The 16,583-nt window shown below is 37.4% G+C and overlaps 1 protein-coding gene across 41 annotated transcripts in view; it reads left to right on the top strand.

Moving 5' to 3' along the window:
• NRXN3 (neurexin 3) overlaps window positions 1–16,583 on the top strand; it is a 982,026-nt gene that overhangs the window by 836,588 nt on the left and 128,855 nt on the right. For all 41 annotated transcript variants that reach the window (XR_005602064.1, XR_005602065.1, XM_039553074.1 and 38 more), the window contains one exon: window positions 11,240–11,411. Coding sequence is in view for 39 of the 41 variants with exons in the window: in XM_039553074.1 (XP_039409008.1) it covers window positions 11,240–11,411 (172 nt within the window). In the remaining 2 variants the exon portion in view is untranslated. The remainder of the gene's footprint in view (window positions 1–11,239; window positions 11,412–16,583) is intronic.

Genomic DNA, 16,583 nt, shown 5'->3' with positions numbered 1-16,583 from the left:
TTTGGGTAATTAGACTATTTTCATTAGAAATATAAGTTTCCTATACTGCAATGTTCATGTATTTTTAATGTTCTGCTTCCATTAAAAATCTTAGGAAACCTCTTTGATTCAAGATTAGAAATGCCTTCAGCTGGAGTCCAGCCACATCTAAAAAGCCACATTAAACTAACTTTAAAAAAAACCTGCCATATTTAAAAAGTGAGCTTTGAAAAGCTAGGAATAAGCTGTTATTGAATCCAGGTACTGTTTTTATGTTTACAAATCCTTATATTTCCCTCTTTTTCTTTTTGCATTGGAGAGACCTATTAAACCTTGGCTTAAACCACTCACTTGTCTGGTAAAGAAGACTACTTTGGTTACAATATGCTGTTGATATTATACAGTTCATGGAATCTGTTTCATAGATTTCAAAAGGAACCTAGAACATAGGCCCTGGATGCATTAAATTTTATGAGAATTCTATTCTATTAAAATTCTGTAAAGAAAACACTAAGAAAAGAAAATACAGTAGTATATAGTGCTTAGTCATATAATGCCTTTGAACAAATATTTTTGGACCACTCTGAAACCCTAGAATATTCTTTATGATTAAGAGAAGAGAGTTTGCAAAAAAATATACTCTAGGCAAAACCAAGTTTAAATAGATTAACTTTGTCCAAAGCCTCTTCAGCCCTTGCACTTCTGTATCTATTGCACTTGGGTTAATTGGATGGTGGCAAGTTGGTATTTGTGATCACCTTTCCTGTCAGACAGCAGTGTCCTTTTTTAATGCCATCTTCTTGACGAGTGCTCACTTTTCTGTGGGTTATGGGTTGAGACAGACAGCTCTGATTGCTGTTACTGAGTAATATATATGCTGTGCCTTCAGCTCACTGACATCTCACAATTGTACCAATGCTTTTGATAAGGAAGCCTAGTAGTTAAGGTACATAGTTTATTCCACACGGCCTGTAAGTATCAGATCTTTAATTCCATATTTTGTGTATGTATTGGGTTTGTATGGCAGGGTTTTGGTATGAGAGGGCTACATAGGTGTCTTCTGTGAGAAGCTGTCAGAAGCTTCCCCCACGTCTGACAGAGCCAATGGCAGCCAACTCCAAGACTAGGACCTGCTGCTGGACAAGGCCATCTGTGACAGTGGTATAACCTCTGTGATAATATAGTTAAAAAGGGGGAAAATGTTGCTGAGCAGGAACAATAGCAGTGGGATAGAGCCTGTGGTAAAGTCCAAAGTGAGGCAGGCAGTGGGGAGAGGATAGAGTTTGAGAGTAAACTCCTGGAAGAAGGAAAAGAGTCAAGGGAGTGTTTTAAGATTTATTTCTCATTACCCTACTCTGATTTGATTTGTAATAAATTAAACTAATTTCCCTAAGTTGGGACTGTTTTACCGGTGACAGTAACTCATGAGTGATCTCTCCCTGCCCTTATTTCAACTCACGAGCCATTTATTTCTTCTCCATTTTATTTCTTCTCCTTGTCCAGCTGAATTGGAGAAGTGGTGGAGAGGCTTTGGTGAGTATCTGGTGTCCCGTGAGGTTCAAACCACTGGAGTGTGACTGCTGCTTTTAGCTTCTGCCAGCACAAGTTGTTGGCAATGTTACCCAGTGGATTGAAACCCCAGAGGAGATGTTGTGAGATGGATGGGCATATTTTCTCCTGGAAAATCTCTGCTTTGGAGGAAGTTCCTTGTTTTTGTGCCCTACTAAAATCTGACTTGCTACTGCAGTCATTTCTTTATTGAGTGGATGTGACATTTTAACAGCTGGTCATGTTTTTGTCTGAAGAGTGAGTTGCAGAGCGGCACTTAGAAGCAGAAAGGTAAAGACCTGCTTTAATCAGCCAACTTCTATAATGCTGGAGGTGTGCAGCAGCTTGAGCATACTTTGAGTTTAAAATGCAGCACAAAATATGCATTGGCTCAGTTCTCTAGAAAAACTGAAGCTTATGTCAACATTCAGAATGGTTCCTGTTTCTGCCCTAGTCCAGAATCATATCTACAAGGTATAATTTCACAAAACATTCCAGGATCTACTCTTTATATTTTCAGAAGGCACTGTCAGAATATTTAATCCTAATTATAGTCGGAGTTCACACCATCAGATAGGGCAGATTTTTATGATGCATATTTTAATCTGTGGAAACAAATTAGCAATCTGAATAATGTATTTGCTAGTGAACCAATAGACAGGTATCACCTTTTAAATTTGTTTTGCATTCTGTTTCCCTAGGAAATGCCCCTTTTCAGCATGTGGCTAATTTCTGTTTCTCTACTTCCAGTATGATACCCCTAAATGAGTGGGGATTAGCAGCCTCGTGGCTGGAGTTTCACCAGCTGTGTAATAACAATTGTTTTTTGCAAATTTTGTGGCCTAAACACACCTGCATGTGTTTCTTGAAATATTTTACTGCCTGTTAATTGACTGGCAGTGTATTGGTGCTATCCTTGATAATGGGAAAACAGATTTAATTGGGCGCACCATCCTAGGCACTGAATGGCACGGAAGGAAGCCTCCCTTTTAAGACTGATGAATATCACTGATTACTAGACTTGGCAGGTGTCAGATATAAGAGCAACTAGATGTGCCACAGCATTCCCCAGATTTTGTGGAAATGGGTTTAGGGGGAGCTTAGTACAAGCCTCGTCATGGTAATGATGAAACTGTTAATCAGGATACTCTGCTTGATATTAATTAACTGCACTGCAACAACATCTGGAGGCCCCACTGGATACCAGGGCTCCACTGGGGAAGATAACATACAGATATACAGTTTGATAATCCTTTAGATAATGTAACTTCACATTATAAAAAGACAAACTGGAGAGAGAGAAATGAAAGTGGCTTTTTCAAGGTACAGCAGAGCAGCAGTAAAAGCAAAAATCTTTTCTTTCAACCGTGTACTCTATCTAACTAGTCTTGATTACCTTTGTGAGTTAAAATTTAAAGGTCTCAAACTGTACACAAAATATGTTAACTTCTGGTGCAAAATTAATTCCTAAGTGTAAGTCTCTGATATTATATATTAATGTTACCTAAACCACTTCAGTGATACGTAAAGCTCTTGTCTGGTGCAGGGTATCTCAGCTGAAATAAACAAGCAGCTTCCACATTTCATCTCTTTTCTTGGTGCACATATCTTGTGTGTGTTGTTGTACATAATGAGCCACTCCTGCTCCTGGTAGAATTGTCACAGAATTGAGCTTCTTGTCCATTTTTTGGCTTGTCTTCAGGGTAGTTTTGTTTATAAAAGAAACTTTTATTAGACAAAAGGCAAAGATTGGAAGAGGAAAAGACGCAGGGAGAAGGCGATTTGGCAAAATTAAAGCAAGAGAATGGCAAGTTCACATCCCACTTGTAGCTCTATTGCTGTAATATTGCAACGGTGTTTGGTCAAAAAAAATTGAAGAACAGGAGTAAGGCGTACTTTAGTAGCAGTATATTGCTGTACTACAATTTCTTGTAGTATGGGCCATTAAATAAGTATTATATTACTGTCTGTGTCCTACATAAACATTCAATGGGCAAAAAATGAAGGGCAGTTTGGAAAATTTGTTAAGCTCTTAACAAAGAAACTGCTATAAATTTTACTTTAGCCAAATAATGTAATATGTCTCCAACCAATGAGTAGAGGTTGTTTTTCAATACAAGGAACACTTCCAGAGAGCACTCCTGAATTAGATTATTGATCATGGTGAATAAGCCTGAAATGTGAGCCCCCATGGTAAGATTGTGTACTTTTGTAAACTAAAATTAAAAATTTCTGGTGTCTCCACTTGAAAAAATGTATAAGTAAAATGAAGGAGTTTCAGGGCCATGGGGAAATTGAAATGAAGGATTGGAAATCTTGCTTTCAAGCAAAAAACTCAGAGAGCTGAGTGATTTTCTCTTACGTTCTATAAAACTGAGAAGAGAGTTTGCAGTAATGGAAAGATGAAGCTGGAACCTTAAGTCATCTGCTTTAGCATTTTTTTTTGCTCTGAGGATGGGCTAAAGGCAGCAGCCTGGCCATGGCAGATGTTGATCCAAACTACCTTTCCTAAGCCTTCAACAGAAAAGATTAGATTCTCATTAATCTTTCCCAATTTCATTGTTTCACCACTTCTTAAAATGAACAAGGATCAGGAGAAACCTTCCAGAAAATTTTGGCTTGATCACAGACTTAGAAGTCATTTATGGCAGTGTGATGCTAGATGGTGTTTCAATATAGGAAGTAACAATTAAAAGAAACAATAACAATCTGCTTTTCAGGAAGAGCTGAGCAAAAGGTTATATTCATATAGTTGTATTCAATGGCTCTTGATTCTTCCCATGAATTTGGTACTTTTTTGCTTAAAATAATTGTCAAATGCTTTTATTATATATTTGTAGTTCTTTGAGTTATAAAGAAACAGTGCTGAATCATTGCTTTATGAGTATGTACACAGTTTCAAGTGTACTACTTTTTTGAACCTTTTAGATCTCCTCCTTTTCTTTTCATGATGGCCTGTAAATTTCTGTGTACTGTGTTCAAGAATTTAAGTCAAAAGTCCACCATTAACTTATAATAGTGGTTTTCCTTTTGTACACTGTTCCTTTTCAATATAATTCTGAATTCCACCTGCCTTTTTGACCATGTTCAACTCTAGGCCAATCTCATCAAAGAAGAAACTGCAATGAATCCAAGGCTTCTTTCCTCAGCTGCAAATCACAAATAAGTGCTGCTCTAAAATATATCCTGTAGTTTAAAAAAGAATCAATTCAGACAAGATATATGACCTCCTATAAAATTTTAGAGGAGAGTAGATTATAATAATTGTCCTTTTTAGCCCTATAAATTATGTATCTCTGAGAATTGCTTCTTTTAAAAACCATGCCCCCGAAGGGTAATAATTTCTATTTATTTTATCCTCTGTGTGTGTGTGATTCTTTCTGATAAATAGGTTTGTAACTGGCACTGAGTAGATCTGGTTGAGCATCTTAAAGAAGCAGTAACAAACAGTATGTAACAAAAGATGACCTACTGCTTCTTTTAACAGGCCTTAAAAATCAAACAAAATTAGCTGACCTGTGTACTTCCTTTCCCCTTAACAACATTTGTTCTTGTTTCAAGGTAAGTGTAAAGTGTTGGCACCCTGAATAAAAACTTCCAAGTCAGGTGAACTTCAGTGCCTGTAATTTCTCTAAGAGCATTTGCTGGTTTTGTTGATTATCATATTTGCTGGGGTGGCAATACTGATTCTTGAACGTACTTCCCCTGCCATCACTGTTTGGATAAAGGCAGACTTCATTCAGTAAACTCTCCCTTTACCCAGCTCTAGAGTTTATTACATATTGAATCCTGATTTCACACTTACCTCTCAGTGATATTAAAACCAGTACTAAATATGGCCAGTCAGAGTAGAACTAACTGCCTTATACTCTGTGCTGAATACAGGTTCTAATACCCCTTCTTAAATTCCCCTTCTTAAATCCATTGATATGTGTATACCAGAAAGATCTGTCCAGCTGTGCATTCAGTTCTAACTGCAGCCCAGAAGGGTCCTCTAAGGACAGTGCTGTTCTTTACCACCTTTCTAATCAGAAAAGGACTTTCTGTTTACATTGAAAGTTCACATAAAGTGATTTGTAGTTGTAGTAATAAATGAGTGTCCGCTGTGGAATATGCATTTATACCTCGAGTTCTCATGGATAACTCTCTACATTTAGCACTGTTGTGCAAAGCCCCCTGAACCACAGAAAGTGAGCAATCCTTCAGCAGGACTAACATCCAGAAGCAAGTTTGAGGCAAACAAAAATAAAAAAACAACCAGGCAAACAAAACAAAAGGAAATCAAGAAAAGAAACTGAAAACAATTCCAAAGAGGGAGAAATAAAAGTTCAATCTCTTTTTAAAAACATAGACTGCAAGTGTGAGGAGCCTAAGCAGAAGCAAGCCATTCCAGGAAGAGCAGTTCTCAGGGTTATAAAAAACAAAACAATTTTCCTGAATTTAGAGGGTAGTGCAGATGAAGTGTATGTGTGTGGCATTTGTGGGTGGGGAGAGAAAGTTTACTAAACCTTCCTACAGTGAGAAATGGCTTGTTGTATTACTAAAAGAGCTTGTATCCCTTTCAAATGAGAGAAGCAAAATCAGCAGTGATCTGCAGGACAGAGTAACTAGGAGTATTGTCTGCCAGGTTTGGGCTGATGTCTAGCCATGTTGGAACCAGCCAGGGTGGGAGGAGGAGGCAGTCTGTGCAGTAGTGGCTATTTAAAAAATTATTATCTAAAATGAGTGTGAGAAAATACAGGCTGGGATGGTAGTCAGATTTCAGGTATTTTTATAAATGCTTCCTTTAATTTTATATTTTGCTTCAGAAAAATAAGCAAAACAACATAAAGATACTGGGATAACTCTGCTTCCACTTGCATCAGTAGGCATTGAGTTTCTTCAACAGAATTGCTATTGATTCACATTGATGCAGCTGAGAGTAGGATCTGTCCTAATGCCTGGAGTTTTCTCTCTTGGTTTTTGAAATGAAATGCTTTCTGCACACAGGGAACAACTATATACTTTTAGTGTGGACTGTTTGAATTTTAGATTAAGAAAAGGGTAAAGCCCTTTTAAGAGCACAGAGTGCATGTATGTTCATGTATGTGTACCCTCTAACACTTTCCAACTGCTCATCTTACAAAATCACTGCCAACCCCATTTTACTTTCTTTCTACTTGGTCTGCTACAAAAAGACAGATGCCTTCAAAATGTAAAGGTATGGCATGGAGAAAGGAAAGACCTGACAATTTGCACAGAGGACAGGCTCTACTTCTTTTTGAATGGAGGGAAACAAAAGATAAAACATACCTGCTAAAATTGTCAGACCTGTTCCTGAGGTCCCTTTAGAAGAAAGGAACAGGTTTTGAAGGAGTTGAAAGTAGAAGCTGAGAAAAGCTTAGGACCTGCTCCTCTCAGACTGTAGTTGCTCTCAGGGCTGAAAGGTTGGGATTAGCAGTATATCACCAATGTTTAAGTAAAATATATCTGGATTTTCAGGGCTTGTAGAGCTTGGAAAGATAGGTACCTTTAACTCCTCTGTCATAGATGAAGACTCTGGTTTACAAAAAGGTAGAAGAAAAGGTGTCCAAAGTGAATTAATGCTTCAGGGCAAGCAATAAATTGCCAATCTCCTGATCCAGGCTGTAAAGTAGCTCTTGTGTCATTTAACAATGTTCAAAATGTTTGGTAATTGTGCATATAACAAACTGTTGCCAGGAGTCCGTATAGAGTAGACAGGTGAAGGAGAAGCCTTGTGCAATTTATTTTTTTTTTCAGTACTTTGCACATTTTTTTGTTCTCATAATTTATCTACAACCATTCCATTATGTGATTATAACTATATTTCTAAAGTCTTAGAGACATAATGGCAGGAATTTATCTCCAGAAGGACTGTAAGCAATGAAATGGTAATGTGGCTTTTGAGGGCAGCAATTTTATGGGACAAATCAGCTCCAGACAAATTCTTGAAAAATTTTAAAAATCCTTTTAGGCACAGTAACCTTAAAGAAAGAAGAGGAAAAGTAAAACAGATTGAATGTTGAGTTCATTTCATTATTTATAAATAAAATGGTTCTCAGTTTTCCAAGACGTAGTGCCAGCACTTGATGTCACTTGGAGATTTTGAAAACATTAATTAATGGTTGCCTTTTCATGGAAAGTTTTTGGGGCATCCAGTGAATACCAATATAGAGAGGAAAAAATTTGCACTGTCTGTTAAAATTCTCTTGAGCCCTTCTGGACTGTGTAACTTGTTTGCTCTGTGTGGCTCTGTATTCACCTTTTTCCTTACTTATAGTTAGGATTTTTTTTTCCATAGCTACAAAATAAACTTTATAGGCAGTGGCTGAAAGGTAAATCTTTCTTTGTCACATATTTACTGGTCTAGTTAATACCTTTGCTTGGTTATGTGGAAAGAAAATCCAGCAGCTGAATGTGTGGGGAAAGGAATGAAAGGTCATGTCCATCATGAAGTGTTAAACCTTAATGGTAAAGCTTGTATTGCAGATTTAGCAGGAAGGTAGGTCTTGGTAAAAGCTGTTTTTAATGAAGCGCTGTAGTGCAGGAAACTGGAATTGAAGCGATATTGAAAATAAATTGAGGATCTGTCCCCTGTGTCCATGGTCACTGTTCTTTGCTGTAGGATTTTCTCTGTGCTTTGCTTTACTTTATTTTTTTTCTTCTGCCAGGAATGTGTAAACTAATTTTTTTGTAGTGTCTGGTGCCCTGGAGATATAAAATATCATGAATAACCTGTATCTTAGGGTCTGTGTGTGCCGTTTGGCTTCAGTAGCCCTACTTTTGACATATTGTGTTGTATTGTGTTTTATCCTGGTAATTGGAGCAAAACCATTTTCATTACAAGTTCCTCCTCAATTCAAATAAGAGTCTCAGAAGTCGTGCTTCTGCAAAACTTGGGTTAAAGAGTAACAGGGAGCTCTGCCCAAGAGTCATCTGAAGAGACCTGGAATAGGCCATCCATCAGGCCCATGATTTTTTTTTTAGACAAATGTTTGCATTTCTTAATTACAGCTAAGTGTTACACTGCTTTTAGGAGGGCTGTTTTTTCTGACTCTGGGAGGGGCTGGCTCTTGGGATGGAGAAGGCACCAGTTTGCTCATTTCCCTCTTCTCTCCATCAGACTAAAGGCCACTGGCATTTTGCAGTCCTCTTCTTCCAGAATCTTATCTATTTCGCAGTTTGCCCTCTTATCACTAGCCTTTTAAATAGGTCTTTTCCTTCAAGCCCTGGGAAAAGAAATGGTGAAAGGTACTATCTCCTTTTCATCTAAGGAGAAATCAAAAAAATTTTCTCCTTCTTCAGAGATTAATTGAACTTCCCACCATCCTTTCCCTACTTGCAAGTTTTTACCTTTGCCTCATTGAGCCTGTAGGCTTAAAGGTATGCAGTTTTCACTCTGCTGAATACCTCTTAATCCCTTCCTCTTCTGTGGTGGTGGTGAGCTGTTCCATTAGAAGAGGTGCAGCTCTTCATCTTACCTGCTCATGCTATGCCTTCACCAAGGTGGACTCTTCTTAGAGCAGCCACCGTTTGCCAAAGAAGCTTGATGTATTGATGGCAATTAAAAAGCAATATGAGAGGTCCAGGAAGTTGATTGTAAAGCCACACTTTGTAAAACCACAATGTCAGTAGCCAGCTTACCTGGTCACTATATATTATAGGAGTCTTTGAGGAAAAATTAATCACGTGCTCTTTGCTAATTGCTGTGCAGGTAAAGATAATTATATGGTTGCCAGCAAAAGATTCACTAAAACAGTGTTGGGAGATCACTTACTTCATATGTCAAAGAAGTGGTAAAGGTCTGCCAGCAATGCTTTTACCTGAAATAAATATTTGTTAACTGAAACTTCACTTATTTTTGGACTAGCATAAGAGAAGAAACATTAGTTGTTTTCAAATGGCATCTGAGTTCATGTATCTGCTGGGAGCAGCAATCCACTTACCTCATGTTCCAGTGAAAAGAGAAAGATGTTATTGATATCTTGAAGAAAAGTCCCTCCAAAGAATAACGGTATGAATGTACATGAAACTTGCTATCCAGCATACATTTAGCACAGTCAAAAATTTACTGTTGTAATGAGAGAAAAACCAAGATGCTTACTGTTTTAGTGCTAAACTTCCTGTAATTGAACCACTGTTCATGACCACTTCAGCTACAGGACTGTCTGCTTTCCTTTTCTAAAACAATATTGTAGTCTGATACCAGGAGATTTGGTGTTAGGAAGAAAATATCAAAGAAAATAAGTGTATTGGAGATACAAGGAACTTGTGATGAGTATTTTGGTATGAGTAAGCTTTGAAATATAAGGTAAAGCAAGAATCAGAAAGGCCTCCTGAGAAATTGAAACATAGCAAAATTTTAAGGAAAAAAGGTCTTTTGATATCAGGAGACAGGATTAAATCCAGGAGAGGGATCCAAGGTGGACATCGAGTACAAGAGGAGAGGTTTCTTTCTCATTGCTGATTTTGCTAGTGTGAATGTAGTAAAGTTAGGGTAACAGCCCTGAAGGATGGAGTCCTCTGCCCACTAAGCAGATATGTAACATAGGAACAGAACTGTCCCATGACCCTTTATTATACCTCAGGTTTGTTTCAAAGAAGATATATTTGCACAGACGATGGCCATCTACTCTCTGTTGTTGTTTCTTCCTTGATTTTTCTTTTAAAACTGTCAGCAAAGCTTCACAAATTTTATGGTATGGATGGCTAGCAAATGTCTTGATTTCCTATATGATACATTTTAGTTCTGCCTGTCTGTAACAGTTTTGGATCTGTGCAGTACACATAATATGCCTTCATAATTGTTGACACCAGCATACTGTGCCTCTCCTTACTCAATGTTTGAAGATGCATTCCTCTTAATTGTACAGTGATAAGAATTTTTGTCACTGGTTAAATCAGTAGTATTAAATGCATATATCTAATCTGAATATACTCTGGGTGTGTATTTTACAACCTGAGGTCATTGAATATGGTCATTACTTGGAACTGCTTGAGGGGAGCTGCAGAGGGAAGTGTTGTGGCTACTACAACAGGCTTTGCCTGCTCTTCCCTTTCAGTCAGTGACTGGTGGAAAATTTTAGGAAGACACTATGGAGGACTGCTTTATTGGTAAGGCACTGCTTGGTGTGCAGAAGAATAAGATGGGCTGTTCCTGTCTTTTAGGTATTTTAGCAATTAGCTTCCCTCAGGTTGTCAAAGTCAGCTAATTACGTTCCTGCTCCCTTTGAGTTCCATTCATCTTACAACTGCATTCTTCCTTCTGGATCCCACAGTTGTTTGTTTTGGGGTGAGGACTGTTTGTTTCCCAAGAAGAATAACAGAACAAAACAGGTGTTGGGATACAGCCAGTCTGTGGCTCCATTTTATATAACAAATGACTTGTAATAATCAGTAGAGATGTTGCTCAAATAACTCTTTATCCACATCTCCTGATTTTTGTTGCCTGGTTTCTCACCTGTCTTCTGTGATGTTTTACGGGAACAAATGAGTCACTGTCCTCAGGTGAATGCTGTAAAGAACAGTGTGAAAGACAGCATTTGCATTGAAGCAGAACCAATGAAATGTGTCCTGAGAAAGCTCAAAATGATGCTTCTGTGTATTCTTCAGTGCCATCTACTGGCAAAATTACCCACTAGAGATTTATAGGCCAAGAACATTCTCCTAAGTGACAGCAATTTAAAAACATTTGTTTCTTTTCTTCTTTTAGGAGCAAGGCAAGATTGGTGTAGTCTTCAATATTGGCACAGTGGACATCTCTATTAAAGAGGAAAGCACACCTGTAAATGATGGCAAATACCACGTAGTACGCTTTACCAGGAATGGTGGCAATGCAACACTTCAGGTTGACAGCTGGCCAGTGAATGAACATTACCCCACAGGTACAGATATTTTTCATTTTGTTTTTCTCTTGCAGTGTATCTGTACCTATAAACTAATGTTTAATAACAACTGGTTACTGTATAAATCTTTGTTGCTTCATCTTGATAATAAATTCACCAGCCTGGTGATGCATTTTCTGTCTCTTGGAAAACAAACTAGTGGTCCTTTACACTGGAAGAATAAGCATGCCAACTGTGTGGTATGATGTACATGGATCATGCTTTTTCAGAGGTCTCTCAGTGAATCCTGGCTCTACACAGTGTTACAAAGTCATTCAATGACAAACTTGGTTTTGCTACTTGTGATATTTTCTAAATATTTAAGGTAGAAAAGTTTTGAACAGACTTGATGAAAAGGAGTGGTGACTCTAGCTACACCCCAGATACTGTCTATATAAATATATAGTAGAAATGTAAGGAATGTGAAAGATTAAGCCAGTATTTGAGCAGACCTTATGCTTGCCTTGTAATTTTTTTATCGTATGGATTTCACTTTCTCCCTTAGGTTTACAGATACAGAGGTTAACACACCATCTAACCAAAACTGACAACTCCTAGTTGACTTTATGTCCAAATGCAGTGGAACAATTCAGTGTCTTTGGAAATTATCACCCTAAATCCATCAGAAATAGTGAACAACTGGCTCTTGATACGCTATCACGTATTTTATCCCATCACTGGCAAATCACAACCTTGTGATACTTTGTCACCATGCTAAAAGATCAAACTTACTCCAAGTGAAAAACAGATTGTTGTATGTGATGCTGACAGTGCATTAGATAGCTGAGGTATGATGATGTGTATGGTTATAAAAGGAAGAATGAGCACAAGAAAAGAACTTCAGTGTTAATGACATTCCTCTTATTCATATGTTGCCTAAGATCAAGCTATGATCTTCTTGGTTTTCAATATTTAGTCTAAGCAACATTCAACATTTATTTCTAGGTTGTACAGTAGTAACTCAGGACAGAACGAAAAATTCTTTCTAGTTGTGTAGGAATTTTTCAAAAGAAACTTAAATTATGGGAAATATCCTAACTTGAGGTTATATGCCAATTTATGTGACATTATACTAATAAATTACTCCAAGGGGATGAGTTCATCTCTTCTAGTGCACAGGAAAGTTTTTAAATGTGAGTCATCTATGCTGTGTTGCTCTCTACCACATATGTCCCTTTGTCAGTGTTTTGGTGAGATACATGCAAAAGGATACATTTCCATTATTAACCTTATTTCTGTGAAAAAATTCTTTTTGAAGAATGCCGTGACAGATATGCTGAGTTAGATTCTAGCTCTGCTATCCATTGGTTTGAGAGGAAAGTGGGCTAGGAAAGGTCCAACTGAGGATCTTTCTTCTGCTCCTTTCATCAATTATTTTGTAAAATACCTCCAATCCAGTTGGCAGCCAATTACAGTCACTACAAACCCTATGAATAAATTTTCTTCTTCCATTGCTTGCTGTAGTAAGTCTCTGGTGTAAAGAAACAAAATATTCAGCTCAATGCTTTAGAGATTTTTTTTTTTTTTTTTTTTAAGGGAAAATAAATCACACTCAGAGACTACCTCAGTACCCTGGGCTTCTGCCTTGGCTAAAGATATTTCTGTGTTTTCATTAGAAGATGTATGGTTTTATGGAATCAGCATTAATCTTATGTTCTGGGCTAGTATGGAGTGTATGCAGTTGTACCCTAAGAAAAAAGGACACCTTTATCTTCCAGACACCTTTTCCTTTCCATGCATGTATTTCAATTTCTGTCTGTTTGTAGATGATGAATTTTTCAGCCTGTCCCTGTGAAAATAAGGCTTATGGGACCATACTTTGCATGTGCAGGTTTTTTCCTTATTTCTTTATTTCCTACTTCTTTCAAACCAATATTTTAGCCAAATTAAAAACAAGTAGGGTAAAATTAAAAAAACCTAAAGATATTATATTGCTATGGGAAAAAAACGCAAACAAACCAACAAACAAAAAAAAAACAAGGGAGAAGGGCAATGTTCCAGCCTTCCCAGAGAAAAGGATTGTGGCTTGATCTCAATTCATGTTAAATACCAGAATATCCATATAATAGAGTGGCATTATGAATGCCTAGGATTCAGAAAAGATTCAATGAATCAATAATTACAGGAAACCAATACTTATTAGTCCCATCTTCTGGGAAGTCAATGGTTTAAAAAAAAAGACTAAACAGGGGCTTTTGAAATTAATTATTTGTTGTCTTTCACAAACCAAACTTGCACTATTGTTTTTTGAATTGACTGCAAAACCAAACCTGTGTTCAGCAGAAATTCAGGTCTGTACAGCCTTTGTGTTTGGATGGACCCGGGTTAATCCAGTGTGTTTCAACTGGAACCTGCTGAAAATTTAAATTCATATCAAACTTGTGTGAGAGTAGCTAAGTAATCCCTTGTGTTTCACGTAGGATCGTGTAAATTCTGGAAACACAGTTATTCATAGTGTTTAAAAAACATTGTATTTGTAGCCCAGGCATGCTTGGGCACACTGTAATGAACAATTTAATGTGTACTTGGTTTTCAACACAGTGCTGCAGCTTAATGTTTACAAATTTTATAAACTATCAAATGTATCTTCTTTGTCATCACACATGGTACAGTCTTCAGTCAGGGCTGCATTCTGAATGGCATTTCCATGCTCCTCTCTGAGTTTTATTACTTGTGGAAGGATTATACATTAGACTTATAATTACTTGCTCAATGAAAAGTACAAATAAGAGTTGGATATTCATTAAAGGAGCAAAGTGAGAGAATACTGGCTTTCCTTAAAATACAGTCTTTAGTTAAATTGAAATTAACTGAAACTAGCCCAATGGGACCAAAAGGCTCCAAAGCTCTATTTTTACAACTTCAAATAAAAGGCAAGAAAAATAGAATAGCAACAAACTTACATTTCAGGCGCTGACATTTTGGGTTTTATAGCATCCAATTGCATTTCAGTCACCTGCAACACAAGCTTTACACTTTCTTGTTAGGAAAAGGGTTAGAGAAAAACGGTAAAGGAGGGAATTAATTTGGAGCTAAGGTTGGCTTTGTGACTGAAATAATCCAAATCACTGGGGATGATCTCTCATATTTAGTACCATTCCAAAGTGCCAGTTCCTCTTAGTGGACAGAAAGACTGAACAGTGGCCCAGTATAGGTATCTGAGACAAAGCTCCTGAGAACTGGGAGATGTCAAATAGTAGCATTAGTACAAAGGCTGCTATCTGCAGTTCAGCTGTTGTGGTTCAGCCAAAACCATTGAGATGCTTGTGATTTATTTACATTAGTTTTGCCCTTTCTCCTCTCTCTCAAGAGCACAATAAGGAGATGGACTTTTTCCATAGGCTGTACTGATAGCCAATTTCTTCATGCTTGATTCATTAAGTTGATAGAATGTTTTGCATTCAAGGTATAAACCTTTTGCTGTTGTCTAAAGCAGTTTTCTATGGCTGCCTCCCTTCTGTTGTCTCACATGCGTCCATCCTTTTGTGTACGTCCCAGAAAACAGGTTGTGCTTGGTCATTGTTATTTTCCTGCTTTTATGTTCTTGGTGAGACCCTTCTCTACATCTAAATAAATACTTTAATGATGAAATTGGAGTAATTTTGGACCCAGGCTTCAGGAAGAGGAAGTATCTGACATGTTTTTGTTTCAATTAAAATGAAACCCATCAAATTTGAGAGAGTTTACAGAAATTTTCAGAACAGTTAAAAATAAATCTTCTGTCTTTACGCAGAAGTGGGATACCTCAGTCCCTAAGTTTTCATTAGTTCTTAGGCAGGAGGATATTTTTTATTCTGTTCACTGTCTTTTCCTTGCAAAGAAATACTTTTTCTGTTGCCAGATTTGCAGCGTACATCAAAACAAGCCTGATATTCCTGTTCATTCATCCAGGCACTGACTACATTTTCTGCAGTAGGAAAAAAAAAAAAAACAACAAAAACAAAATTAGGTGAATAGGAGCTGTAAAGTAAGAGTATCCATGACACAAAAATAAAGTCTAATTGAAGTAATGTTTTAAAGGAGAAGATTAAGGGCAGGAAGGCAACAGGTAGAAAGGAGCTGTCATTTAAAGAAATGCATGATTCTTTTATCCTGTAGCCTGGATTTTTTAATGCATTTTAGAAATAAGAAACAAGACAGCATTAAACTGGATTCTTACCAGGATTCATTATTTCATCCATACAGTACATATTTTATATTTTTCCCCTTTATCATTCTCAAGTAATCTCTCAGTCTTCTTGGAGTAGTCTTTGCCCTTTCAAATTACATTATTCTGCAGGTTTTTTGCTACTGGATAGAAGAAAAAAAAAATATTTCATCCTCTATGCCCCTACTTCATTTGCTCTCTGAAGTACATTTCTGAGGGGAAGTTGTATTTCTGAAAAAGCTGGACAGTTATCTCTTGGCAGCAGAACTGACTGCTCTGGCAGGTAGTGTGGCCAGATAATTGCATACTTAAAAACAAACAGTTGATTCTGAGACCCTGATATCTGTGCTGGGATTTTCTTTCAGTAGTTCCAGTTCCAAGGATTGCATGCCCCTGAACTGTTGGGCATATCTTCTTTTTTCAATTTCATTTCAAAGCAATGCAATTTGAACTGCATCTTTGTTAGTCTGTGTGAGACAAAGTCTTTGTCTATAATAATAAACTTTCTAGAAACAGGTCAAAGTGATAGTTGTTTAGATTCTCCTACCTGTCTAAAATGTGAAAGTCATCAACCTTGCCTTGCTAAAATGTATTTCTTCATCTGCTTGGTGGAAAGATCTGAAATGGCTTCTCTTCTTCTCTCTTCTCTCTTCTCTTCTCTTCTCTTCTCTTCTCTTCTCTTCTCTTCTCTTCTCTTCTCTTCTCTTCTCTTCTCTTCTCTTCTTTCTCCATTCTTTTTGGTTTTATTTAGTTTTTATCAACAACATTTTCTTTCTCTTCCTCTGTGATTTCCCAGCTGTGAGATAAATAGCCTTGTATCTTACAAGCTAAATACAATTACTGCTATCAAAACTGGAGTCTTTCTCTCCCTGTAAATGTCTCTTGGAAGCTGATAAGCTGTTGAAAGCAAACTGCAGGCCTCTGCCTAATCCTGAGATTAAACATAACCACCCAGAAGACAGCAAGAGATAATTGAGGAGGGGGGGTTGGGGGAGGCAGGCAGGAGAGGCAGAGAGGAGGAGAAA

The sequence above is a fragment of the Corvus cornix genome, chromosome 5 (assembly GCF_000738735.6).
Source record: "Corvus cornix cornix isolate S_Up_H32 chromosome 5, ASM73873v5, whole genome shotgun sequence".
Taxonomy (NCBI): domain Eukaryota; kingdom Metazoa; phylum Chordata; class Aves; order Passeriformes; family Corvidae; genus Corvus; species Corvus cornix.
Note: the sequence above shows the minus strand (reverse complement) of the source record. Positions and strands in the feature narration are given on the sequence as shown.